Raw genomic sequence first — 26,355 nt, 5'->3', positions numbered from 1 at the left:
ATGGGAGTGATTCATCCTGTTCCATTAGGAGAACAAGGGATGGGGTTCTACTCCAATCTGTTCGTAGTTCCCAAAAAAGAGGGAACATTCAGACCAATCTTAGATCTCAAGATCCTAAACAAGTTTCTCAAGGTTCCATCGTTCAAAATGGAAACCATTCGAACAATTCTTCCTTCCATCCAGGAAGGTCAATTCATGACCACGGTGGATTTAAAGGATGCGTATCTACATATTCCTATCCACAAGGAACATCATCGGTTCCTAAGGTTCGCATTCCTGGACAAGCATTACCAGTTTGTGGCACTTCCGTTCGGATTAGCCACTGCTCCAAGGATTTTCACAAAGGTACTAGGGTCCCTTCTAGCGGTGCTAAGACCAAGGGGCGTTGCAGTAGTACCTTACTTGGACGACATTCTGATAAAAGCGTCGTCCCTTCCTCAAGCAAAGGCTCACACGGACATTGTCCTGGCCTTTCTCAGATCTCACGGGTGGAAAGTGAACGTAGAAAAAAGTTCTCTATCTCCGTCAACAAGGGTTCCCTTCTTGGGAACAATAATAGACTCCTTAGAAATGAGGATTTTTCTGACAGAGGCCAGAAAATCAAAACTTCTAAACTCTTGTCAAATACTTCATTCTGTTCCTCTTCCTTCCATAGCGCAGTGCATGGAAGTAATAGGTTTGATGGTAGCGGCAATGGACATAGTTCCTTTTGCGCGCATTCATCTAAGACCATTACAACTGTGCATGCTCAGTCAGTGGAATGGGGACTATACAGACTTGTCTCCGACGATACAAGTAAATCAGAGGACCAGAGATTCACTCCGTTGGTGGCTGTCCCTGGACAACCTGTCACAGGGGATGAGCTTCCGCAGACCAGAGTGGGTCATTGTCACGACCGACGCCAGTCTGGTGGGCTGGGGCACGGTCTGGGGACCCCTGAAAGCTCAGGGTCTTTGGTCTCGGGAAGAATCTCTTCTACCGATAAATATTCTGGAACTGAGAGCGATACTCAATGCTCTCAAGGCTTGGCCTCAGCTAGCAAAGGCCAAGTTCATACGGTTTCAATCAGACAACATGACGACTGTTGCGTACATCAACCATCAGGGGGGAACAAGGAGTTCCCTGGCGATGGAAGAAGTGACCAAAATCATTCAATGGGCGGAGACTCACTCCTGCCACTTGTCTGCAATCCACATCCCAGGAGTGGAAAATTGGGAAGCGGATTTTCTGAGTCGTCAGACATTTCATCCGGGGGAGTGGGAACTCCATCCGGAAATCTTTGCCCAAATTACTCAATTGTGGGGCATTCCAGACATGGATCTGATGGCCTCTCGTCAGAACTTCAAGGTTCCTTGCTACGGGTCCAGATCCAGGGATCCCAAGGCGACTCTAGTAGATGCACTAGTAGCACCTTGGACCTTCAAACTAGCTTATGTATTCCCGCCGTTTCCTCTCATCCCCAGGCTGGTAGCCAGGATCAATCAGGAGAGGGCATCGGTGATCTTGATAGCTCCTGCGTGGCCACGCAGGACTTGGTATGCAGACCTGGTGAATATGTCATCGGCTCCACCATGGAAGCTACCTTTGAGACGAGACCTTCTTGTTCAAGGTCCGTTCGAACATCCGAATCTGGTCTCACTCCAACTGACTGCTTGGAGATTGAACGCTTGATCTTATCAAAGCGAGGGTTCTCAGATTCTGTCATTGATACTCTTGTTCAGGCCAGAAAGCCTGTAACTAGAAAAATTTACCACAAAATATGGAAAAAATATATCTGTTGGTGTGAATCTAAAGGATTCCCTTGGGACAAGGTAAAAATTCCTAAGATTCTATCCTTTCTTCAAGAAGGTTTGGAGAAAGGATTATCTGCAAGTTCCTTGAAGGGACAGATTTCTGCCTTGTCTGTGTTACTTCACAAAAAGCTGGCAGCTGTGCCAGATGTTCAAGCCTTTGTTCAGGCTCTGGTTAGAATCAAGCCTGTTTACAAACCTTTGACTCCTCCTTGGAGTCTCAATTTAGTTCTTTCAGTTCTTCAGGGGGTTCCGTTTGAACCCTTACATTCCGTTGATATTAAGTTATTATCTTGGAAAGTTTTGTTTTTGGTTGCAATTTCTTCTGCTAGAAGAGTTTCAGAATTATCTGCTCTGCAGTGTTCTCCTCCTTATCTGGTGTTCCATGCAGATAAGGTGGTTTTACGTACTAAACCTGGTTTTCTTCCGAAAGTTGTTTCTAACAAAAACATTAACCAGGAGATAGTCGTGCCTTCTTTGTGTCCGAATCCAGTTTCAAAGAAGGAACGTTTGTTGCACAATTTGGATGTTGTTCGTGCTCTAAAATTCTATTTAGATGCTACAAAGGATTTTAGACAAACATCTTCCTTGTTTGTTGTTTATTCTGGTAAAAGGAGAGGTCAAAAAGCAACTTCTACCTCTCTCTCTTTTTGGATTAAAAGCATCATCAGATTGGCTTATGAGACTGCCGGACGGCAGCTTCCTGAAAGAATCACAGCTCATTCCACTAGGGCTGTGGCTTCCACATGGGCCTTCAAGAACGAGGCTTCTGTTGATCAGATATGTAAGGCAGCGACTTGGTCTTCACTGCACACTTTTACTAAATTTTACAAGTTTGATACTTTTGCTTCTTCTGAGGCTATTTTTGGGAGAAAGGTTTTGCAAGCCGTGGTGCCTTCCATTTAGGTGACCTGATTTGCTCCCTCCCTTCATCCGTGTCCTAAAGCTTTGGTATTGGTTCCCACAAGTAAGGATGACGCCGTGGACCGGACACACCTATGTTGGAGAAAACAGAATTTATGTTTACCTGATAAATTACTTTCTCCAACGGTGTGTCCGGTCCACGGCCCGCCCTGGTTTTTTAATCAGGTCTGATAATTTATTTTCTTTAACTACAGTCACCACGGTATCATATGGTTTCTCCTATGCAAATATTCCTCCTTTACGTCGGTCGAATGACTGGGGAAGGCGGAGCCTAGGAGGGATCATGTGACCAGCTTTGCTGGGCTCTTTGCCATTTCCTGTTGGGGAAGAGAATATCCCACAAGTAAGGATGACGCCGTGGACCGGACACACCGTTGGAGAAAGTAATTTATCAGGTAAACATAAATTCTGTTTTTGCGGACTTCGTTCAAATTTTTACCTAAAGTTGTGAACTCCAACAACATTAGTAGAGAATTTGTTGTCCCTTCTTTGTGTCCTAATCCTAAGAATTCTCTGGAGAGATCCTTGCATTATTTGGATGTGGTAAGAGCGTTGAAATATGTTGAAGCTACTAAAGATTTCAGGAAGACTTCTAGTCTATTTGTTATCTTTTCTGGTTCTAGGAAAGGTCAGACGGCTTCTGCCATTTCTTTGGCATCTTGGTTAAAGCTTTTGATTCTTCATGCTTATTGGGAGTCGGGTAACTCCCCGCCTCAGAGGATTACAGCTCATTCTACTAGGTCAGCTTCCACTTTCTGGGCTTTTAAGAATGAAGCTTCTGTTGATCAGATATGCAAAGCAGCAACTTGGTTCTTTGCATACTTTTACTAAATTCTACCATTTTGATGTTTTCTCTTCTTCAGAAGCAGTTTTTGGTAGAAAAGTACTTCAGGCAGCTGTTTCAGTTTGATTCTTCTGCTTATAATTTCATTTTTTTTTCATTATAAAGATTAAAACTTTTGATTTGGGTTGTGGATAAATTTTTCAGCGGAATTGGCTGTCTTTATTTTTATCCCTCCCTCTCTAGTGAGAGAGAGAGCGTGGAGTTCCACATCTTGGGTATTTGCTATCCCATACGTCACTAGCTCATGGACTCTTGCCAATTACATGAAAGAAAACATAATTTATGTAAGAATTTACCTGATAAATTAATTTCTTTCATATTGGCAAGAGTCCATGAGACCCACCCTTTTTATGGTGGTTATGATTTTTTTGTATAAAGCACAATTATTCCAATTCCTTGTTGATGATTTTTGCTCCTTTTCTTATCACCCCACTTCTTGGCTATTTGTTAAACTGAATTGTGGGTGTGGTGGGGGGTGTATTTATAGGCATTTTGAGGTTTGGGAAACTTTGCCCCTCCTGGTAGGATTGTATATCCCATACGTCACTAGCTCAAGGACTGTTGCCAATATGAAAGAAATGAATTTATCAGGTAAATTTTACTTAAATTATGTTTATTTGCATTCTCACATGATTTTTCATTATATATAATGAGAGAGAAATTGATACATCCCATGAGTACTACTAACAACTTGCACATTTGCATGTATATTTTTATTGTACAGGTCGTATGGATGTGATGCCTTCAGATGGCTCAGCAGTTGAGTACAGAGGAGAACCGTATGTGTGTGATCACGTGAAGACTGAGGAGGATGAAGTTCCTATAAATACGGCTATAGGTGATTTGCACTAATTAACTCATTACCCTCAAACATCTGCTAGATATAGCGCAGGTCTTGCCTCCAGCGAAGTTGCACTAGTTAAACCCAAAACGACCACAGACGTACAGGGTATATCAGAATATTCTGATGGTGACATTTTGCCTCATGTAAATAAGTTATATTTATCAGATGGTTACACAGCAGACACAAGTCGGTGAGCAGCTCATGTATGATTAACTAAGGGCTAGATTACACATGAAGCACACAAATATAAGCACTGCTGAGTGCTAACTCCACTCAAGTTATATCTATAGTGCTCCTATTCTTGTACTCATTACAAGTTGAAAGTAAAATGTTATCAGAAGAGCCAACGTCTCAGGCGCACTAACATCTGGAGGTCGTTTATTGTGACCTCGCTGAGTCCTGCATAGACTTCTGTATATTTGTACACATATAAATAAATCACATACATATACATCTTTGTGCATCAGATCATAGACCATATCTCTTTAAATCACTATTGGAACATTTATTTCTATGATAAACCTTGTTTTTGTGTTAAATATGTATAACTATGACTGAAATACTTTACTCTAATATACTATACGTGTGTTTCATTGCGCATATATTCAGGCGTTAATGGGACAGTAAAGTCAAAATTAAACTTTTGTGCTTCGGATAGAGGATACAGTTTTAAACAACTTTGCAATTTACTTCTATTATCTAATTTTCTGTATTTTCTTGGTATCCTTTGTTCAATAGCATACCTAGGTAGGCTCAGGGGGCAGCAATGCCCTGGTAGCTAGCTGATGTTTGTCTGCACATGTATGCCTCTTGTCATTGGCTCAGCAGATGTGTACAGTTAGCTCCCGGTAGTGCTTTGCTTCTCCTTTAACAAAAGATAACAACATTTGCTTCATTATCTTGATACCAGACGTACATTGTAAAGTTGTATAAAATGACTCTCTCTCTCTCTGAATCATGAAAGTTTTGTTTTTTACATTTTACTTCAGGTCTCTAAAAGCACTAAGTTTCCAGTGCTATTTTGTAATGTGCTCGAGTGTAACGCTTATGTCGCCAATGTAATATGAGCGTTGGTAGCAAATCCTGCGCTCTTCATTCAAAGTATAGGATGCGCTAAATAAATATCAGCCTTGTTAAAGGGACATGATACCCTTAATTTTTTTTTCATGATTCAGAAATAGAATGAGGAGCAGAACCGTTAACCTTACCCTTAGTGTGACCTTGTGCACAATCATTTTCACAGACATGACGTTCTCAGATAGATTCAGAGATAATACAATTTTAAAAAACTTTACAATTTACTTTTATTAACCTAATTTTCTTCAATCTCTTGTTATCAAAGGATACCAAGAGAACAAAACAAATTAGATAATAAAAGTAAATGGGAAAGTCATTTAACATTGTATTCTCTCTGAATCTATCTGAAAATGTCATGTCCCTGATGATGATTGTGCACAAGGTCACACTAAGGGTAACGTTAACGGTTTTGCTCCACTTGCAACTCATGGATACAGGGCACAGGTGAGTGTACGTGTGTGATGTGTCTGAGGGATACAGGGCACAGGTGAGTGTACATGTGTGATGTGTCTGAGGGATACAGGGCACAGGTGAGTGTACATGTGTGTGTGTCTGAGGGATACAGGGCACAGGTGAGTGTACTTGTGTGATGTGTCTGAGGGATACAGGGCACAGGTGAGTGTGTGTGTCTGAGGGATAAAGGGCACAGGTGAGTGTACGTGTGTGATGTGTCTGAGGGATACAGGGCACAGGTGAGTGTATATGTGTGATGTGTCTGAGGGATACAGGGCACAGGTGAGTGTACATGTGTGTGTCTGAGGGATACAGGGCACAGGTGAGTGTACGTGTGTGTGTGTCTGAGGGATACAGGGCACAGGTGAGTGTACGTGTGTGATGTGCCTGAGGGATACAGGGCACAGGTGAGTGTACGTGTGTGATGTGTCTGAGGGATACAGGGCACAGGTGAGTGTACATGTGTGATATGTCTGAGGGATACAGGGCACAGGTGAGTGTACATGTGTGATGTGCCTGAGGGATACAGGGCACAGGTGAGTGTACATGTGTGATGTGTCTGAGGGATACAGGGAACAGGTGAGTGTACATGTGTGATATGTCTGAGGGATATAGGGCACAGGTGAGTGTACATGTGTGATATGTCTGAGGGATATAGGGCACAGGTGAGTGTACGTGTGTCTGAGGGATACAGGACACAGGTGAGTGTACATGTGTGATGTGTCTGAGGGATACACGGCACAGGTGAGTGTACGTGTGTGATGTGTCTGAGGGATACAGGGCACAGGTGAGTGTACATATGTGATGTGTCTGAGGGATACAGGGCACAGGTGAGTGTACGTGTGTGATGTGTCTGAGGGATACAGGGCACAGGTGAGTGTACATATGTGATGTGTCTGAGGGATACAGGGCACAGGTGAGTGTACGTGTGTGATGTGTCTGAGGGATACAGGGCACAGGTGAGTGTACGTGTGTGATGTGTCTGAGGGACACAGGTGAGTTTATGTGTGTGATGTATTTGAGGGGTACAGGTGAGTGTACATGTGTGTGTCTGAGGGATACAGGGCACAGCTGAGTGTACGTGTGTGATGTGTCTGAGGGATAAAGGGCACAGGTGAGTGTACGTGTGTGATGTGTCTGAGGGATACAGGGCACAGGTGAGTGTACATGTGTGATGTGTCTGAGGGATACAGGGCACAGGTGAGTGTACGTGTGTGATGTGTCTGAGGGATACAGGGCACAGGTGAGTGTACATGTGTGATGTGTCTGAGGGATACAGGGCACAGGTGAGTGTACGTGTGCGATGTGTCTGAGGGATACAGGGTACAGGTGAGTGTACATGTGTGATGTGTCTGAGGGATACAGGGCACAGGTGAGTGTAAGTGTGTGATGAGTCTGTGGGGTACAGGTGAGTGTACGTGTGTGATGTGTCTGAGGGACACAGGTGAGTGTGTGTGATGTATTTGAGGGGTACAGGGCACAGGTGAGTGTACACGTGTGATGTGTCTGAGGGATACAGGGCACAGGTGAGTGTAAGTGTGTGATGTGTCTGTGGGGTACAGGGCTCAGGTGAGTGTACGTGTGTGATGTGCCTAAAGGACGCAGGGCTCAGGTGAGTGTACATGTGTGATGTGCCTAAGGGACGCAGGGCTCAGGTGAGTGTACATGAGGGATACAGGGCACAGGTGAGTGTACGTGTGTGATGTGTCTGAGGGATACAGGGCACAGGTGAGTGTACGTGTGTGTTGTGTCTGAGGGATACAGGGCACAGGTGAGTGTACGTGTGTGTTGTGTCTGAGGGATACAGGGCACAGGTGAGTGTACGTGTGTGATGTGTCTGAGGGATACAGGGCACAGGTGAGTGTACGTGTGTGATGTGTCTGAGGGATACAGGGCACAGGTGAGTGTACGTGTGTGATGTGTCTGAGGGATACAGGGCACAGGTGAGTGTACGTGTGTGATGTGTCTGAGGGATACAGGGCACAGGTGAGTGTACGTGTGTGATGTGTCTGAGGGATACAGGGCACAGGTGAGTGTACGTGTGATGTGTCTGAGGGATACAGGGCACAGGTGAGTGTACGTGTGATGTGTCTGAGGGATACAGGGCACAGGTGAGTGTACATGTGTGATGTGTCTGAGGGATACAGGGCACAGGTGAGTGTACGTGTGTGATGTTTCTGAGGGATACAGGGCACAGGTGAGTGTACGTGTGTGATGTGTCTGAGGGATACAGGGCACAGGTGAGTGTATGTGTGTGATGTGCCTGAGGGATACAGGGCACAGGTGAGTGTACGTGTGTGATGTGTCTGAAGGACACAGGTGAGTTTATGTGTGTGATGTATTTGAGGGGTACAGGTGAGTGTACATGTGTGTGTGTGTCTGAGGGATACAGGGCACAGCTGAGTGTACGTGTGTGATGTGTCTGTGGGGTACAGGGCACAGGTGAGTGTACGTGTGTGATGTGCCTAAGGGACGCAGGGCTCAGGTGAGTGTACATGTGTGATGTGCCTAAGGGACGCAGGGCTCAGGTGAGTGTACATGAGGGATACAGGGCACAGGTGAGTGTACATTTGTGATGTGTCTGAGGGATACAGGGCACAGGTGAGTGTACGTGTGTGATGTGTCTGAGGGATACAGGGCACAGGTGAGTGTACGTGTGTGATGTGTCTGAGGGATACAGAGTGCAGGTGAGTGTACGTGTGTGATGTGTCTGAGGGATACAGTGCACAGGTTAGTGTACGTGTGTGATGTGTCTGGGGGATACAGGGCACAGGTGAGTGTACATATGTGATGTGTATGAGGGATACAGGGCACAGGTGAGTGTACGTGTGTGATGTGTCTGAGGGACACAGGTGAGTTTATGTGTGTGATGTATTTGAGGGGTACAGGTGAGTGTACATGTGTGTGTCTGAGGGATACAGGGCACAGCTGAGTGTACGTGTGTGATGTGTCTGAGGGATAAAGGGCACAGGTGAGTGTACGTGTGTGATGTGTCTGAGGGATACAGGGTACAGGTGAGTGTACATGTGTGATGTGCCTGAGGGATACAGGGCACAGGTGAGTGTACATATGTGATGTGTCTGAGGGATACAGGGCACAGGTTAGTGTACGTGTGTGATGTGTCTGAGGGATACAGGGCACAGGTGAGTGTACGTGTGTGATGTGTCTAAGGGATAAAGGGCACAGGTGAGTGTACGTATGTGATGTGTCTGAGGGATACAGGGTACAGGTGAGTGTACATGTGTGATGTGCCTGAGGGATAAAGGGCACAGGTGAGTGTACGTATGTGATGTGTCTGAGGGATACAGGGCACAGGTGAGTGTACGTGTGTGATGTGCCTGAGGGATACAGGGCACAGGTGAGTGTAAGTGTGTGATGAGTCTGTGGGGTACAGGTGAGTGTACGTGTGTGATGTGTCTGAGGGACACAGGTGAGTGTGTGTGATGTATTTGAGGGGTACAGGTGAGTGTACATGTGTGATGTGTCTGAGGGATACAGGGCACAGGTGAGTGTAAGTGTGTGATGTTTCTGTGGGGTACAGGTGAGTGTACGTGTGTGATGTGTCTGAGGGACACAGGTGAGTGTATGTGTGTGATGTATTTGAGGGATACAGGGCACAGGTGAGTGTGTGATGTATTTGAGGGATACAGGGCACAGGTGAGTGTACATGTGTGATGTGTCTGAGGGATACAGGGCACAGGTGAGTGTAAGTGTGTGATGTGTCTGTGGGGTAGAGGGCACAGGTGAGTGTACGTGTGTGATGTGCCTAAGGGACGCAGGGCTCAGGTGAGTGTACATGTGTGATGTGCCTAAGGGACGCAGGGCTCAGGTGAGTGTACATGAGGGATACAGGGCACAGGTGAGTGTACATGTGTGATGTGTCTGAGGGATACAGGGCACAGGTGAGTGTACGTGTGTGATGTGTCTGAGGGATACAGGGCACAGGTGAGTGTACATATGTGATGTGTCTGAGGGATACAGGGCACAGGTGAGTGTACGTGTGTGATGTGTCTGAGGGATACAGGGCACAGGTGAGTGTACGTGTGTGATGTGTCTGAGGGATACAGGGCACAGGTGAGTGTACGTGTGTGATGTGTCTGAGGGATACAGGGCACATGTGAGTGTACGTGTGTGATGTGTCTGAGGGATACAGGGCACAGGTGAGTGTACGTGTGTGATGTGTCTGAGGGATACAGGGCACAGGTGAGTGTACATGTGTGATGTGTCTGAGGGATACAGGGCACAGGTGAGTGTACATGTGTGATGTGTCTGAGGGATACAGTGCACAGGTGAGTGTACGTGTGTGATGTGTCTGAGGGATACAGGGCACAGGTGAGTGTACGTGTGTGATGTGTCTGAGGGATACAGGGCACAGGTGAGTGTACGTGTGTGATGTGTCTGAGGGATACAGGGCACAGGTGAGTGTACGTGTGTGATGTGTCTGAGGGATACAGGGCACAGGTGAGTGTACGTGTGTGATGTGTCTGAGGGATACAGGGCACAGGTGAGTGTATGTGTGTGATGTGTCTGAGGGATACAGGGCACAGGTGAGTGTACGTGTGTGATGTGACTGAGGGATACAGGGCACAGGTGAGTGTACGTGTGTGATGTGTCTGAGGGATACAGGGCACAGGTGAGTGTAAGTGTGTGATGTGTCTGTGGGGTACAGGTGAGTGTACATGTGTGATGTGTCTGAGGGATACAGGGCACAGGTGAGTGTAAGTGTGTGATGTGTCTGTGGGGTACAGGGCACAGGTGAGTGTACGTGTGTGATGTGTCTGAGGGATACAGGGCACAGGTGAGTGTACGTGTGTGATGTGTCTGAGGGATACAGGGCACAGGTGAGTGTACGTGTGTGATGTGTCTGAGGGATACAGGGCACAGGTGAGTGTACGTGTGTGATATGTCTGAGAGATACAGGGCACAGGTGAGTGTACGTGTGTGATGTGTCTGAGGGATACAGGGCACAGGTGAGTGTACATGTGTGATGTGTCTGAGGGAAGCGTGTCACAAGTGAGTGTACGTGTGAGACATGTCTGAGGGTTGCAAAGTACAGGTGAGTATACATGTGTGATGTGTCTGAGGGATACAGGGCACAGGTGAGTGTACGTGTGTGATGTGACTGAGGGATACAGGGCACAGGTGAGTGTAAGTGTGTGATGTGTCTGTGGGGTACAGGTGAGTGTACATGTGTGATGTGTCTGAGGGATACAGGGCACAGGTGAGTGTAAGTGTGTGATGTGTCTGTGGGGTACAGGTGAGTGTACATGTGTGATGTGTCTGAGGGATACAGGGCACAGGTGAGTGTAAGTGTGTGATGTGTCTGTGGGGTACAGGTGAGTGTACATGTGTGATGTGTCTGAGGGATACAGGGCACAGGTGAGTGTAAGTGTGTGATGTGTCTGTGGGGTACAGGTGAGTGTACATGTGTGATGTGTTTCATGCTAGAAATTCTGTCATGTTTTTGAAGCTTCTATTAAAGGTCAATTTAAAAAAAAAAGGTTTCCAATTTACTTCTGTTATCTAATTTGTCAAATATTCTTCAGCGTGTCATGTTATTTTTTGTTTAAGATATATCTAGATAGGTAGAGTACACATGTTCAGAGCACAACATGCCCAGTAAAAGTGCTGCCATCTAGTACTGTTGCTAATGCATAATATTTTTGCAAAACTGCTGCTATCTAGTTCTGCAGACGTGCAGTTTAGAGGGTTCAGGTAAGTGTATGTGTGTGATGTGCTTGAGGGACGCAGGGTGCAAGTGAGTGTACGTGTGTAATGTATCTAAAGGGCAGAAGCTATTTTATGTTAGTGTCGTGTCTGAGCAAATCAGGGCACAGAAAAGTGTATCTGTATCACCTATCTGAGGGACAGCACATATGGTACATGTAAGTTTAGTCGTTTGACGGGTCTGAGGGAAGCGTGTCACAAGTGAGTGTACGTGTGAGACATGTCTGAGGGTTGCAAAGTACAGGTGAGTATACATGTGTGATGTGTCTGAGGGATACAGGGCACAGCTGAGTGGACGTGTGTGATGTGTCTGAGGGATACAGGGCACAGGTGAGTGTACGTGTGTGATGTGTCTGAGGGATGCAGGGTACAGGTGAGTGTACATGTGTGATGTGACTGAGGGATACAGGGCACAGGTGAGTGTACGTTTGTGATGTGTCTGAGGGATACAGGGTACAGGTGAGTGTACGTTTGTGATGTGTCTGAGGGATACAGGGTACAGGTGAGTGTACGTGTGTGATGCGACTTAGGGATACAGGGTACAGGTGAGTGTACATGTGTGATGTGTCTGAGGGATACAGGGTACAGGTGAGTGTACGTTTGTGATGTGTCTGAGGGATACAGGGTACAGGTGAGTGTACGTGTGTGATGCGACTTAGGGATACAGGGCACAGGTGAGTGTACGTGTGTGATGTGTCTGAGGGATGCAGAGTACAGGTGAGTGTACGTGTGTGATGTGTCTGAGGGATGCAGAGTACAGGTGAGTGTATGTGTGTCTGTGTCTAATATTATAACTTCCTTGTGCAGTGCCAAAAAACTAAAATGTGACCATATTTATATGATCTATGCAGGTGATGTTAAGACTGAAGTCACTCTTAATACTGAACAGACTAATCACCTGGATGCTTTGAAGCAGGAAATCAGTGACAATATCAGTACAGGTGAGTGTATGTGTGTGATTTGTCTGAGGGACGCAGGGCACAGCTGAGTGTACATGTGTGATGTGCTGAAGGGACGCAGGGCACAGGTGAGTGTATATTTGTAATGCCCCGAAGGGACACAGGGCGCAGGTGAATGTATATGTGGGGCATTGTAATATTACAACTTTGTTGTGCAGTGCTAAACTGTGACTATATTTATATGATCTATGAGTACAGGTTAGTGTATGTGTGTGACGTGTCTAATATTACATCTTCCTTGCGCAGTGCTATAAAGCTAAAATGTGACTATATTTATATGATCTATGCAGGTGATGTTAAGACTGAAGTTACACTTAATACTGAAAAAACAAATGATCTGCATGTAAAGAGTCAGCAGGAAGCTGTGAAGCAGGAAATCAGTGACAATATCAGTACAGGTGAGTGTACGTGTGTGATACGTCTGAGGAACGCAGGGTACAGGTGAGTGTACGTGTGTGCTGTGTCTGAGGGATACGGGGCACAGGTGAGTGCACGTGTGTGATGTGTCTGAGGGATACAGGGCACAGGTGAGTGTACATGTGTGATGTGTCTGAGAGGTACAGATCATCTGCTCCACTAAGCACAGGGAGGTTTTTATTACAGAAAAGGAAGACATTTTTAGAGCCTCATCTCTTTTCAGTAAAACACACAGATGAAAATGCCCCTTTTATTTGTAGGTGATTGTGATATCATTTATGTAGGACTGAAATCCAAGTCTAAATTATTAAATACAAATTATTATTTTTGTCTGAACTTCATTAAATCCCTTAATATATCTGACTTGTTCTGTAATATCACTGTGTTTTATTCTCCCCCACTAGCTACACTTGTTAACATAACTGAACCCTTTTTATTTAAATAATAAATTATGATTTAGAAACTTTCATGTTTTAGAAGCTTCTATTAAAGAGACATAAAACCCAAACTTTTTTTTCATGATTTAGATTTAACATACACTTTTAAAAAGGTTTCCAATTTACTTCTATTATCACAATTGCTTTAGTCATCATTCTTTGTTGAAGAGATATTTAGGTAGGTAGCGTCCACATTTATGGAGCACTACATGGTTAAAAAAAGAAAATGTGCTACTATCTTGTGCTCTTGCTGTAGTATTCTTTCTAAGCTGCTGCCATAAAGTTCTGCAGACACATGCACCCTCCTAAGCTTACCTCCCTGCAACAAAGGATACCAAGCGAACAAAGAAAAATTGATAATAGAAGTAAATTGGAAGGTTGTTTAAAATTGGATGGTGTGTCTGAATCATGAAAGTGAAAATTTTTTTAGTTTTAATGTTCTTTTATAATATGTTTAATACAATTATTATCATCAAAAATATATTTACATTTTTCTTTGGTCCAATACTCATGTTAACATACTGTAGTAGGCTTATCACTATGAATGTGATGTGCAAGAAAAAAAAGGAAAAATAGCAATTGTCAAACCGTCCAAATACTAATAAATATCAGTAGACTCTTCTCAAACTCTCCGTAGCTCTTGGCTCACCCTGATGCGCGTTTCGCCAGTCAAAGCTTTCTCAAAGCCGCTTTTGAGAATCCTAGGTTTATTGGGTTTCGCAGAATCACTGTGCTAATGGAGTAGGGAATGTCCTCAGTAGAATGTTTGTGCAGAAAACTTGAGTTTGATATGTGATTAAAAAGTATACCGGACAACTTTCCCTTTGATTGTCAATAGACTATCGCTCACCTCATGTGGCTCAGGAATTGTAGTTTGGTTATTTTGTTCATTGTATTTTAAAATGTTATTATTTTTATAGATTTATTAATTAAAGTTAAAGGGACATGAAACCCAAATGTTTTCTTTGTGATTTAGATCGAGCATACAGTTTTAAACAACTTTCCAATTTTTTTTCCATCTAAAGGGGAGGAAAATCCACGGCGTCATTCATTACTATTGGGAATTAAGAACCTGGCCACCAGGAGGAGGAAAAGACACCCCAGCCAAAGTCTTAAATACCTCCCCCTCATCCCCCAGTCATTCTTTGCCTTTTGTCACAGGAGGTGGCAGAGAGGTGCCGGATATTCAGAGGTCTCTTATGAGGGGTGCTACTCTTCGCTATGGGATAGGAGTTTAAGTAGCCCTTCAAGCTTCTCAGTTGAGGGCCTGGGTGAAAGTTAGAGTCCGGAGATGCAGGGAGAGCTCTCCTTGCGACACCATCCCAACTCATATTAACAGCTCCTACAGCAATCGGCATTGACAAATTTTGCAGACTGCCTTGTAGACCTTCAGCCTTGTACCGGGTGGGGCTTTTCTTCACATCCGGTCTGATCAGAGACGGAGGAGACAAAATGGTTTCTGGAGTCCGGGTCATAGGAGGTGGTGAGTGCCCTGGCCATTGGCGGTTATAAAGGTGCCTGTCTTATCTTATCTTTAATTAAAAGCTATGGAGGATTCTGACACGTTTTAACTAAGTCTTATTCCTGTGTTTTTTGTGAAGTTTTGGTAGACCAGCCTGCACAACTGTGTTCCACATGCCTAGATAAAGCTACGACTTCTAAACATAAAGGAATGTCTAGCACTACTGAGCTGTCCACCTCTGAGGGTTCTCCATCCCGTGAGGTGCGTTCCCTAATGGCGTCCCCTATTCCACATGCAGTGCCCCAGGGTCCGACTGTTACCCCTTCGGGGGAGATTGCTTGGCCGCCTGATTTCACGGACCAGCTGGAAACGGCAGTCTGTAAAGTGATCCATGCCATACCGCGTTCTGCTAAGCGCAAGCGTAGGGTTTTCCTGAGTGACGACCCAGGAGGTGTCTATGACGGACGCTCCGGAGGGGTGGTACAATGACGAGGCCCATTCCGAAGCTTCAGAAGGGCCCCTTCTGGGTCGGAGTCCGTGTCATTTAAACATCCAGCAGCGGAGGAGCCTGGCTATAGGTTTAAGCTGGAGAACTTGCATTTCTTGCTGAAGCAAGTACTTGCTACTCTAGAGGTTTTTAATCAGAAGCTTCCAGAAGAGCCTTCCATCCCCAAGATGTATAAGGTTTATGAGGATAGGGTAGTGCCCCAAACTTTCCATCTTCCTGTAAAGATGACAAATGTTATAAAGAATGAATGGGAGCGATTAGGTTCTTCCTTTTCCCCTTCTTCTCATTTTAAGAAACCTTTCCCCGTTCCGGAGGCCCAACTACCATTGTGGGGGACTATTCCCAAGGTGGATAGAGCCATTTCCATGCTAGCTAAGCGCACAACAATTCCTTTAGAAGATAGTTCGTCGTTTAAGGAGCCCATGGATAAAAAGTTGGAAAACATGTTATGAAGAATGTTTCAGCACACAGGGTTTGTTTTCCAACCGACAGTAGCTATCGCTGCGGTTGCCGTAGCTGCGTCATATTGATGCGATGCCTTATGTGAAATGATCAAGGGGGAACCCTCTTTCGAGGAGGTGCAGGAAAAGATCAGGGCCCTGAAGGTGGCCAATTCTTTAATTTGTGACGCTAATATGAAAGTTATACGCCTGAATGCAAAAGTGTCAGGTTTTTCTGTTTTAGCACGCAGGGCTCTGTGGCTAAAATCATGGTCGGCGGACATGACTTCCAAAACGAGGTTGCTGTCCTTTCCTTTTGAGAGCAAGATCCTGTTCGGTCCAGGACTGGACGCGATTATATCCACGGTTACGGGAGGCAAGGGTGCCTTCTTTCCACAGGATAAAAAGGTCAAGCCTAAGGGTTCTAATTTCCGTCCCTTTCGTACGGACAAGGCGCTGTGCCAGCATCCCCCTGCAAAAGTGGACCAACCCAAGGGAGCCTGGAAGCCTGCTCAGGCTTGGAATAAGTCCAAGCAGACCAAGAAGCCCGCCGAGACTAAGTCTGCATGAAGGGGCGGCCCCCGACCAATCTGCGGGCCGAGTAGAGGGCAGGTTGTCTCTGTTCTCAGATGCCTGGTTGCAGGATGTTCAGGACCCCTTGGTTCTGGAGGTGATCAGCCAGGGGTACAGGATAGGGTTCAAGTCCTCTCCGCCAAGGGGCAGATTCCTCTTATCAAACCTATCGTCAAGGCCGGAAAAAAGAGGCCTTTCTAGGATGCGTGAGGGATCTCTCCTCTAGGTGTTATCGTACCAGTACCGCATGCAAAAAGGGATCTAGGGTACTACTCAATTTTTTTGTGGTTCCAAGGAAAGAGGGCACGTTCCGCCCGATTCTGGACCTCAAATGTCTAAAAAAGTTCCACCGTTCAAAATGTAAACGATCAGATCCATTCTGCCCCTAGTTCAAGAGGGGCAACTGATGACCACTATAGACTTGAAGGATGCTTACCTTCACGTTCCGATTCACAGGGACCACATCAGGTTTGATTTTCTGGACCAACACTTCTAGTTTGTGGTCCTCCCATTCGGGCTGGTGACGGCCCTGAGAGTCTTCACAAAGGTTCTGGGGGCCCTTCTAGCAGTAGTCAGATCCCGGGGCATTGCGGTGGCGCCTACCTGGACAACATCCTGGTTCAGGTGCCCTCTTTCCATCTGGCAGCAGCCCATACCAGGGTCCTGCTTCATTTACTCCAATCCCACGGTTGGAAGATCAATTTCGAAAAGAGTTACCTGGTTCCCAGCACCAGGGTGGAGTTCTTGGGCACGATCACGGACAAGGGACACGCAAAGATGGCATCCACCTGTCGTGCCCTTCAGTCTACAGCGAAGCCCTCTGTGGCTCAGTGCATGGAAATGATTGGGCACATGGACGTCGTTACATTTGCCAGGTTTCGTCTCAGGCCACTTCAGTTGTGCATGTTGAGACAGTGGAACGGCATTCACTCGATCTGTCACAGCTCATATCCATGTATGCGCAGACTCAGATTTCCCTCTCCTGGTGGATCCGCCCGGATCATCTGTCCATGGGGACATCTTTCCTGAGACCATCCTGGGATATTGTGACCACGGACGTGACTCTGGCGGGATGGGGAGCTGTTTGGGGTGCCAGGATGGCACAGGGGAAGTGGTCTCGGCTGGAGTCTCTTCCAATAAATATTCTGGAGCTTCAAGCAATCTACAATGCTCTGAAGGCGTGGCCCCGTCTGGGGGATTTCAGCTTCATCAGGTTCTAGACGGACAACATTACCTCAGTGGCCTACATCAACCACCAGTGGGGGTACGAGGAGCTCCCTTGCAATGAGTGAGGTGTCTCGGATTCTAGAATGGGCGGAGGCCCACAGCTGTTCGCTCTCAGCGATCCACATCCCCGGAGTGGACAACTGGGAAGCAGATTTTCTCAGCAGGCAAACATTTTATCCGGGGGAATGGTCTCTTCAGCCCGAGGTATTTGTGGAGATCTGTCTCAGATGGGGGACGACCGAGATCGATCTTATGGCGTCCCGTCTGAATTGCAAACTCCCCCGATACGGATCGAGGCCGAGGGACCACCAAGCGGAGCTGATAGATGCATTGGCGGTGCCTTGGGGGTTCAGGCTAGTGTACTTTTTTCCTCCGTTACCACTTCTACCTCGTATAGTGGCACGCATAAAACAGGAGAGAGCATAGTCTATTCTGATTGCTCCTTTGTGGCCGCGGAAGACGTGGTTTGCAGATCTGGTTGGGATGTCTTCCTCTATGCCATGGAGGTTGCCCTGTCGCAGGAATCTGCTGGAACAGGGTTCTTTTCAACATCAAAATCTGGGTTCTCTGAGGCTGACTGCGTGGAGATTGAACTCTTAGTTTTGGCTAAGAGAGGTTTTTCTGAAAGTGTGATTGACACTTTAGTTCAGGCAAGGAAGCAAGTCACTCGATGCATCTACCATAAGGTGTGGAGAGCTTACTTGTCTTGGTGTGAGAGTCATGGATATTCTTGGCACAAGGTAAAGGTATCCAGGATTCTATCTTTTCTCCAAGAGGGTTTGGAGAAGGGCCTTGCAGCTAGTTCCTTGAAGGGACAGATTTCAGCCTTATCAATATTGTTGCATACAAAGCTCGCTGAGCTTCCCAAAATTCAATCCTTTGTTCAGGCTCTGTCTGCTTCGGCCCGCAGAGTTTTTTGAACTGACGGCCTTGCAACACGAGCCTCCTTATCTGGTGTTTCACGCGGATAAGGCTGTTCTTCGCACAGGCTTGGGATTCCTTCCCAAGGTGGTGTCTGATCGTAACATCAATCAGGAGATAGTTGTCCCTTCTTTGTGTCCTAATCCCTCTTCTTCTAAGGAGAGGCTACTTCATAATTTGGATGTGGTTCTAGCTCTATCTTCAGGCGACGAAGGATTTCAGACAGTCTAACTTTCTATTTGTGGTGTACTCAGGGAAGCGTAGAGGTCAGAGGGCTTCTGCTACTTCTTTGTCCTTTTGGTTGAGGAGCTTGATCCGCATGGCCTATGAGACAGTGGGACATAAACCTCCTCAGAGGATTACAGCTCATTCCACTAGAGCAGTGGCTTCGTGGGCCTTCAAAAATGAGGCCTCTATGGAGCAGATTTGTAAGGCATTGACATTTTTGCCTCTGTGGAAGCTGTTTTTGGGGTGGGGGTGTCTTTGCCTCCTCCTGGTGGCCAGGTTCTTAATTCCATACAATAATGAATGAAGCCGTGGACTCTCCTCCCCACTATGGAAATAAAATTATCAGGTAAGCATATTTTTTTTTTATTTTTTTGTAATTTAGTGGGGTGGGGGGTTGTAATTTAGTAAATTATATTTTAGTAATTTATTTTATTGTAATGTTAGGTTTTCATGTAAAAGCAGATTAGGTTTTATTTCACAGGTAAGTTTGTATTTATTTTAACTAGGTAGCTTGTAAATAGTTAATAACTATTTACTAACTAGTCTACCTAGTTAAAATAAATACAAACTTACCTGTGAAATGAAATTAAAACCTAAGATAGCTACAATATAACTATTAGTTATATTGTAGCTATCTTAGGTTTTATTTTACAGGTAAGTATGTATTTAGTTTTAAACAGGTATTATTTAGTTAATAATTGTAAGTTTAATTTAGCTCTATTGAAATTATGTTAAAGTTGGGGGTGTTAGGGTTAGACTTAGGCTTACGTTAGGGTTAGGGTTATGCTTAGGGTTATGTTTGGGTTAGGTTTAGGGGTTAATATATTTATGTAGTGTTAGTGATGTGGGAGGCCAGAGCTTTAGGGGTTAATAGTTTATTTTTGTATATTTTGTTGTGGGGGCTTGCGGTTTAGGGATTAATAGGTTTATTATAGCGGCGGTGTGGGCAGACGGCAGATTAGGGGTTAATAATATTTAACTAGTGTTTGCGATGCAGGAGGGCACCGGTTTAGGGGTTAATATGTTTATTATAGTGGCGACGATGTCGGGGAGCGGACGAATAGGGGTTAATAAATTATAATAGTGGCGGTGATGTCCGGATCGGCAGATTAGGGGTTAATGATTTTATTATTGTGTTTGCAATGTGGGAGGGCCTCGGTTTAGGGGTTAATAGGTAGTTTATGGGTGTTTAGTGTACTTTTTAACACTTTAGTTATGAGTTTTATGTTACAGCTTTGTAACGTAAAAATCATAACTACTGACTTTCTGATGGCGGTACGGATCTTGCCCGTATAAGGTGTACCGCTCAGATTTTAGCCTCCCAGGCAAATTCGTAATATCGGCGTTATGGAAGTTCCATTGAAAAAGGTACTGACGTTGTGTGACGGGCTAAAAGGTGTGCGGTACACCTATTCCTACAAGACTCTTAATACCAGCGTTAGTGAAAAAGCAGAGTTATGGGCCATAACGCTTCTTTTTCACTCATAACGCCAAACTCGTAATCTGCCTGAAAGGTTGCTAAGAGACACCACCCCTTCCTCCTCCTAGTTCTGCCCATCCTCGGGGTGGACAGGGTAGGAGTTCTCAGGGTTTTTTTCTCTTGTATACATAGATGGCTCAGTGATGGCTTTAAGGTTTGTTGCTTGGTGTGTACCTAGTGTCATGTTATTTGATTTATGCGTTTTATATATTTTATTCTTTAGTCGTACAACCCAGCCCATGTTCCCTATGTGCAAATCCTTGCTTGCAAGACAAGAAACTATGTAAACTATGTATTTATGGTGGAAGCGTTTCTGATTCATCTGTGGGTTCTATGGATAATTTCCAATCCTTTGATTCTGCAATTGAAGGGGAAATAAAAATGTGCACAAAACACAACAAAAATACATTACAAAGCACACTTACACTCAAACTACACTATTAACCCCTAAACCATTGTCCCCCCACATAGCAAACACTAATAGTATTAACCCCTAAACCACCATTCCCCCACATCGCAAAGTAACTAAATAAACTATTGACCCCTAAACTGCCGTCCCCCCACAATACAAAGCTATAAACTAACATCTAAACCCCCTAACTTAAACCAAATTAAAATACCCCTAAATTAACTAAAAATAACTTACCTGTAAAATGAAATATAAACCTAATCTTACCTTTTAAAGGGACAGTCTAGAATAGAATTGTTATTGTTTTAAAATATAGATAATCCCTTTATTACCCATTCTCCAGTTTTGCATAACCAACACAGTTATATTAATATACTTTTTACCTCTGTGATTACCTTTTATCTAGGAGCCTTCTTCCAGCCCCCTGATCACATGACTGTGACTGTTTATTATCTATTGTCTTAAATTTAGCATTGTTTTGTGCTAAATCTTAAATAACTCCCTGTGCCTGAACACAGTGTTATCTATATGGCCCACGTGTACTTTCTGTCTCTTTGTGTTGAAAAGAGATTTAAAAAGCATGTGATAAGAGGCAGCCCTCAAGGGCTTATAAATTAGCATATGAGCCTACCTATGTTTAGTTTAAACTAAGAATACCAAGAGAAAAAAGCAAATTTGATGATAAAAGTAAAATGGAAAGTTGATTAAAATTACACGTCCTATCTGAATAATGAAAGTTTCATTTATACTAGACTGTCCCTTTAAGGGCTCCATGTACTAAGCCGTCAATTCATCTGCCATTGTAGACGCGGATAAACTCGCCGTTACTCGCCGCGGGCGAAATGGTGTCCGCTGTTGCTATGTACTAATAATCCCACAATAAATAGACACGTCTAGCCCGCCGCGAGCAGTGGCGGAATATTGATAAATTTGACGCCTCGCTCACCGCGACTAAGCTGATGTACTTAACTTTCAGTTGAATTGTCTGGCCAATTGTTAACACGTGACATGCAAGGTGTCACGAACGTCATAGTAGTCGCGGGAATAGAATTTTGCTCCTATAAAAGTACAACTTTTCTAAACAACTTTATTATTGTTCAAAAATTTTTGAAGAGTGATTACAGAGCGTTATTTTTGTAATATTTATTTACAAATTGGATATGGCTTCATCTGGATCTGAAACCACTTCAAAATCCAAGAATCCTCACTTTTCGCATCAGCAAAACGTCGTTTTGATTGACATGATTATTGACTCTTATGATTATTTGTTTGGATGTCGTGTCAAACAGACAAATTTTTCAAGGAGGAAGCAGATCTGGCAAAGGATAAGCGATGCCGTTAGTGCCCAGGGTCCAGGAAAAAAGGATGTCGATCAGCTGAAGAAGCGTTACAACGACATTAAACGTTTCGCCAAAGCTAAATTGGCCAGAGAAAAAAATTCGGCACGTGCTACCGGAGGTGGACCAGCATATGTGGCCGACCTCAATGACTATGAGCAGAAGCTTGTTCAGCGTCTGGGACCAGAGATCATCACTGGCATAACGGATGATTGTGACAGTGATTTAAGAGGTAAATGTACAACATAATTGACGCAAAAATGTTTGTTAAATTATGATAGCTCATTGTCTCCAATATATATTTCTTAAAAATAACATGATCTGACTTCTTACGCTTCCGTATCTGAATCCATATAGGCCCCAAATACTCTAATCATTTATGTCGCATATATGTATAAGGGATTGTACAATAATAGGGTTGTTATACTGCCTTTTTTTTAAAGCTATAACGGAAATATACATTTTTTAAGAGTTGATTATAAATATAGTGATCCCTAAAGATAATACCCATGTGTTCATTTACAATCCAGTATTGCATAGAAACTCCTTAAAGAGATAATGACAATAGAAATAATGTAATTTGAAACTATTAAAAAAATATTGATGTTGTGTAACATGGTATGTTCGACATTAATCATGAAATACAATTATTTTAAATTCATATCACTTTAACTTTTATCTCTGCATATTCTGACTGACCCCAGATCACATGCCTTCTTAAATCTCTGATCTATTGACTTCCATGTAGCAGTATTTGAGTATAGAATATTATTTTGAACATCTTTCAAAATTTGAATATATAATTGTTCTCCGCTTTCTAAACATATATTTTTTTTCAGATATAGCTATGCACATAGTTGACGCAGTCACATGACCCATCTATGTGCATCAACCAATGATCATTTACTGAGCCTGTATAGATTTGCTTTTCATCAAAGTATATCAATCCAATGAAGCCAAAAACATAATACAATTAAATATTTTTGAAAAAGCATTTTCTTATGAGATCTCGAAAGGAAAATTTATTTTTTCATGTCCCTTTAATGATTGAGCCTTCATTCACTGCTGTGATTATATTATTATTAACACTTTTAGCTTTCAGTTTAAACTATAAATAAAAAGAAAACTAAAATTGTATTAATCATTTTTTTTTTTTTATTTTTTTTTAAAGCAACACAAACAACACAAGCAGAGCCTGTGAGGAGTACCAACGAAGTGCCCAGTTGTTCAACTTCGTCTTCTGCTGTTTACAGACCAACCGGTGCAGCTGGTTCCCGACCTTCGGCCAGTTTTTCACATGGACAATTAATACGCTCCACATCTACTGTTACACACAGTAATTCATCAGCGGACACACTTCCTGATGTAAGAACCAGCACTCCAGAAACTGGTGTTGGCAGAGCAACTGGTAAGTACTTTACAAATTTAATGAATAATTTCAATGTTGTGTGTGTTATCTCTTTTATCTATCAAATATTTATTTTTATTTTTTTAAAAATGTCAAATGTCATTATTGACATAATCGAGTTCGAGATCTTTTACAAATGGAATGGAATTTGAAGGACAAATAGCAATGATCTTAGATTTTCATGAAAGGGACACTGTACAAATTTTTTTAAATGATGATTCATGTAGAGAATGCAATTGTAAGCAACTTTCTAATGAGTTTAAATTTTAACATTATTTTCTTTTTGAGAATTGATAATAGTATTAAATTAGAAAGTTGATTGAAATTCCATGCTATATATCTTATTCTCAAAAATATTATTTTTGGTTCAGTGTCCAGTAGAGCTGCGCATCTTCACTTGTCTCACGATTCGATTCGATTACGATTATCATCGTAACGATTCGATACGATTCGATTCTACGATGCATCGCGATGCATCACGATTACTGCCTATGATTTTCATGATCTTGTTCTATTCCATATTTAATATATATATATATATATATATATATATATATATATATATATATATATATATACACACACACACACTTATATATATATATATATATATACACATACACACATTTATTTATATATATATAGAGAGAGAGAGAGATCTATACATACACACACTATATATATATATATATATATATATATATATATATATATATATATATATATATATATATAGTGTGTGTGTGTGTGTATATATAATAATCTTTTAAACAACTGTGTAAGATGGAAGAGCACTTATAAACATAATGCTACAATATGCACAGATATGTATGTGTAGATTTATTTTACAAAGGAAAACCAGCAGCAGTGTACTCACTCAAACATTCTCACGGAGTACATGCAGACATCTGAAACCTGACCCAGAGAGCATTACCAATAGACCTCCTCTCACATGTTCCGGTCAGGAATTTTTATGACACCTATCCTAAAGAGCCGACAGCAGCCTCATGTAAACAGTGAATCTTTTCTTGTATTATAGATTCACTGTTTACTGTTGCGGTCTCTGCTGCCTGTTTCCTCTCTGTCAGACCCCTAGCCCAAAGGAGCATTTGAGGGTTGCTGTAAAACTTTTGACTTGCTGTATCTAATAGCAACCCTCAAATGCTCCTTTGGGCTAGGGGTCTGACAGAGAGGAAACATGCAGCAGAGACCGCAACAGTAAACAGTGAATCTATAATACAAGAAAAGATTCACTGTTTACATGAGGCTGCTGTCGGCTCTTTAGGATAGGTGTCATAAAAATTCCTGACCGGAACATGTGAGAGGAGGTCTATTGGTAATGCTCTCTGGGTCAGATATCTGCGCAGTGTGCACAGGAAGTCCTGATGTGGTGTAGCTGGGGGCTGTAACCAGATTAATCCTGACACAAATGCTGTCGGCTCGTCTGCTATGTGAGAGAGGCGGGGTCACGTGACGTTGCGCGATGATGTCACCCCTGAATCGATTCTGATCTGCACTGCATCGATGCAGCATCGTTAACAGGCTGCATCGCGATGCATCGCAGAATCGATTATTTTAGGCACCCCTAGTGTCCAGTTAATTGCAAAGTACATTTTCATTAATAATTTTACTAATAGAAATTTCACTGAATGTAATAGCGTTTGAATATATGGTTACATTTACTCAAAACCATTTTTTTTTTTTTTTTTTTTTATAGGTGATTTGGGACGTCTTTTCCAGAGATTGACTGGACATTCATCTCCATTATTTGATGGTATGTATCACATATGTGTATATATATATATATATAATATAACTTAAATTTGTGTATGACTGTTGTATCTGCTCTCTCCTTCTATTCTATTTCTGCAACTGTGTTTAGAAAATTTTATTTTTATTTACTAACAATTTTTTATGTCTTGATCTAGAAGAAGAAAACTCATCAAGGGAGATCACTATCAATCTCATGCCAATAGTGGAAAATCCCATTCAAGATGAACCACCAGGAGGGCATGATGGAAGCGAGACTCCAGATATTCTTGAAGAATGTGGAGATGCACAACCGGATGAAATACACACACCGGAAAACCTGGAGGAACCAGTTGAAACACAGGCACCACCAATTACACAGGAAACAGGTGCTCTAAATATTGATAATACACCGGCAGAAGGACTATTGGCCGATGTGGGATTAAGGGAAATGTTGACCCTTGCAAGGCAATATAGAGAGGACCACAGAGATATGCAGAATATTATAAACCCTAATATTGAACGCTGGGCAGCTCTGTCAGAAAAAAATATTGAACTAGAAATGGAAAGGAATGACATTGAAAGGCAGAAATTACAGCTGCAAAGAGAAATGTTCCAGTGGCAGAGGCGGATGGATGAAGAAAACAACCTACAAATTAATAGAGCTTTATCCATCACTGAAAGGACATTACAATCTCTGTTGTCTATTGTGAGTGAAAGGGAGGGTACAACAGACCCAAAAAGGCCACGTCTGCAGTGAACATTTCATTTATTATTTATAACACCTTAGTCCCTAAAGTTGTATTTTATGTTAATTGTTTTCATTGATATATTTTTTAATTAGTTATTATTTGTGTTCTTTAAGTTTAAAATGTTATTGTTTAATAAAGAAAAAAAAATTTATGCCCAAAAAATGTTTTATTTACATAAATTCAAAATCACTATTGATTCTTCACAAAAAAAGTTTTTCTCATTTATTAATTGTCATTCTTCTGACAATCATCATGAAAAAAAATAAAAAAAAAATTAAATCAAATAACATATTTACGGTATAAAAAATATACTTGCTCCATTAACATTACCAAAGTTGCCCTAATTTTAGAATTTTTTTGTTTAACATGATCTTCAAGACAACTCTGAG

General features: G+C 43.0%; 1 protein-coding gene across 1 annotated transcript in view; it reads left to right on the top strand.

Annotated features, from left to right (window-relative positions):
- LOC128657157 (uncharacterized) overlaps positions 1-26,128 on the top strand; it is a 51,929-nt gene extending 25,801 nt beyond the window's left edge. The window contains exons 4-9 of the mRNA XM_053711399.1: positions 4,283-4,396; positions 12,511-12,600; positions 12,909-13,016; positions 23,229-23,465; positions 25,183-25,239; positions 25,394-26,128. Of these exons, the coding sequence (XP_053567374.1) occupies positions 4,283-4,396; positions 12,511-12,600; positions 12,909-13,016; positions 23,229-23,465; positions 25,183-25,239; positions 25,394-25,974 (1,187 nt within the window). The 3' untranslated portion in view covers positions 25,975-26,128. The remainder of the gene's footprint in view (positions 1-4,282; positions 4,397-12,510; positions 12,601-12,908; positions 13,017-23,228; positions 23,466-25,182; positions 25,240-25,393) is intronic.
- The last annotated feature ends 227 nt before the right edge of the window (positions 26,129-26,355 follow it).

Source organism: Bombina bombina, chromosome 4 (assembly GCF_027579735.1).
Source record: "Bombina bombina isolate aBomBom1 chromosome 4, aBomBom1.pri, whole genome shotgun sequence".
Taxonomy (NCBI): Eukaryota; Metazoa; Chordata; class Amphibia; order Anura; family Bombinatoridae; genus Bombina; species Bombina bombina.
This window is presented reverse-complemented; position numbering and strand designations above follow the sequence as displayed.